At 59.9% G+C, this 1,125-nt stretch overlaps 1 protein-coding gene across 1 annotated transcript in view; it reads left to right on the top strand.

Moving 5' to 3' along the window:
- Positions 1-1,125, top strand: part of TASOR2 (transcription activation suppressor family member 2) — a gene marked incomplete at its 5' end in the record, with an annotated part of 22,846 nt that overhangs the window by 17,622 nt on the left and 4,099 nt on the right. The window contains one exon of the mRNA XM_031061897.1: positions 561-896. Within this exon, the coding sequence (XP_030917757.1) occupies positions 561-896 (336 nt within the window). The remainder of the gene's footprint in view (positions 1-560; positions 897-1,125) is intronic.

Here is a 1,125-nt window from a genome sequence, read left to right as displayed (position 1 = left end):
GAGGATGGGATGGATGGGGATGGGTCAGGATGGATGGGGATGGATCAGGATGGATGGGATGGATGGGGATGGATCAGGATGGATGGGGATGGATCAGGATGGATGGGATGGATGGGGATGGATCAGGATGGATGGGGATGGATCAGGATGGATCGGGATGGATCGGGATGGATGGAATGGATCAGGATGGAATGGATGGGGATGGATCAGGATAGATCAGGATGGATGGGGATGGGCAGCTCCAGGGGGAGAGCTGAGGGTGGCCGGAGCAGGGAGGCTCGGGCAGCCTGACAGGGACGGTTTGGGGGCCAGGAGCCGCCTTGGCTCCCAGTGCCAGGAGTGGGAATCACAGGCACAGGAGCCTTGGGATTGAGTCATCAGAGAGTTGTGGAATGGTTTGGGTGGGAAAGGACCTTAAGGATCATCCAGTTCCAACCCCATGGCGGGGGCACCTCCCACTGCCCCAGTGTCCAGCCTGGCCTTGGGCACTGCCAGGGATGCAGGGGCAGCCCCAGCTGCTCTGGCAATCCCAGCCCAGCCAGGAATTCCTCATTGCCAAGATCCCATCTAAATCTGCTCTGGTTAATTTGAAGTCCAACCATCCCCCAGCACTGCCAAGGCCCCCGTGTCCCCAAGTGCCACATCCATGTCCCTTTTACATCCCTGCAGGGCTGGGGGCTCCCCATTCCCCTGGGCAGCTCATTCCCCTTCCTGTCCCCGTGTTCCCAGGAGAACACTCCCCACCCAAGGCTGCCCTGTGTGTGTTGCAGGCCCTGCTGAAGGCAGAGGGGTTCGTGAGGATGGAGCCCCTGAGCTTCTGCAGAGCCCAGCACCGGGACAGCGAGCGGCTGCTGGTCATCGTCAGGAACGAGGACATCGCCTCCCACATCCACACTGTGAGCCTGCCTGCCCTGCTCCCTCTCTCAGCACTGGGATTTCATCCCAGCATCCATTAAAAATACTGGAGCAGCCCAGCTCAAAGCACTGAGGTTGGGCTTTGCTGGTCCAGCCTCACCCTGACTCACCAGTTCAGGGAATGGTTAATCTCTGCCTCCAGCGCTGGCTTGGGATGTGGAGACAGGAATGTTGGGCTGGGCTGGGCTGGGTTGGGATGTGGGGACAGGA

This window comes from Geospiza fortis, unplaced genomic scaffold (genome assembly GCF_000277835.1).
Source record: "Geospiza fortis unplaced genomic scaffold, GeoFor_1.0 scaffold61, whole genome shotgun sequence".
Lineage (NCBI taxonomy): Eukaryota > Metazoa > Chordata > Aves > Passeriformes > Thraupidae > Geospiza > Geospiza fortis.
Note: the sequence above shows the minus strand (reverse complement) of the source record. Positions and strands in the feature narration are given on the sequence as shown.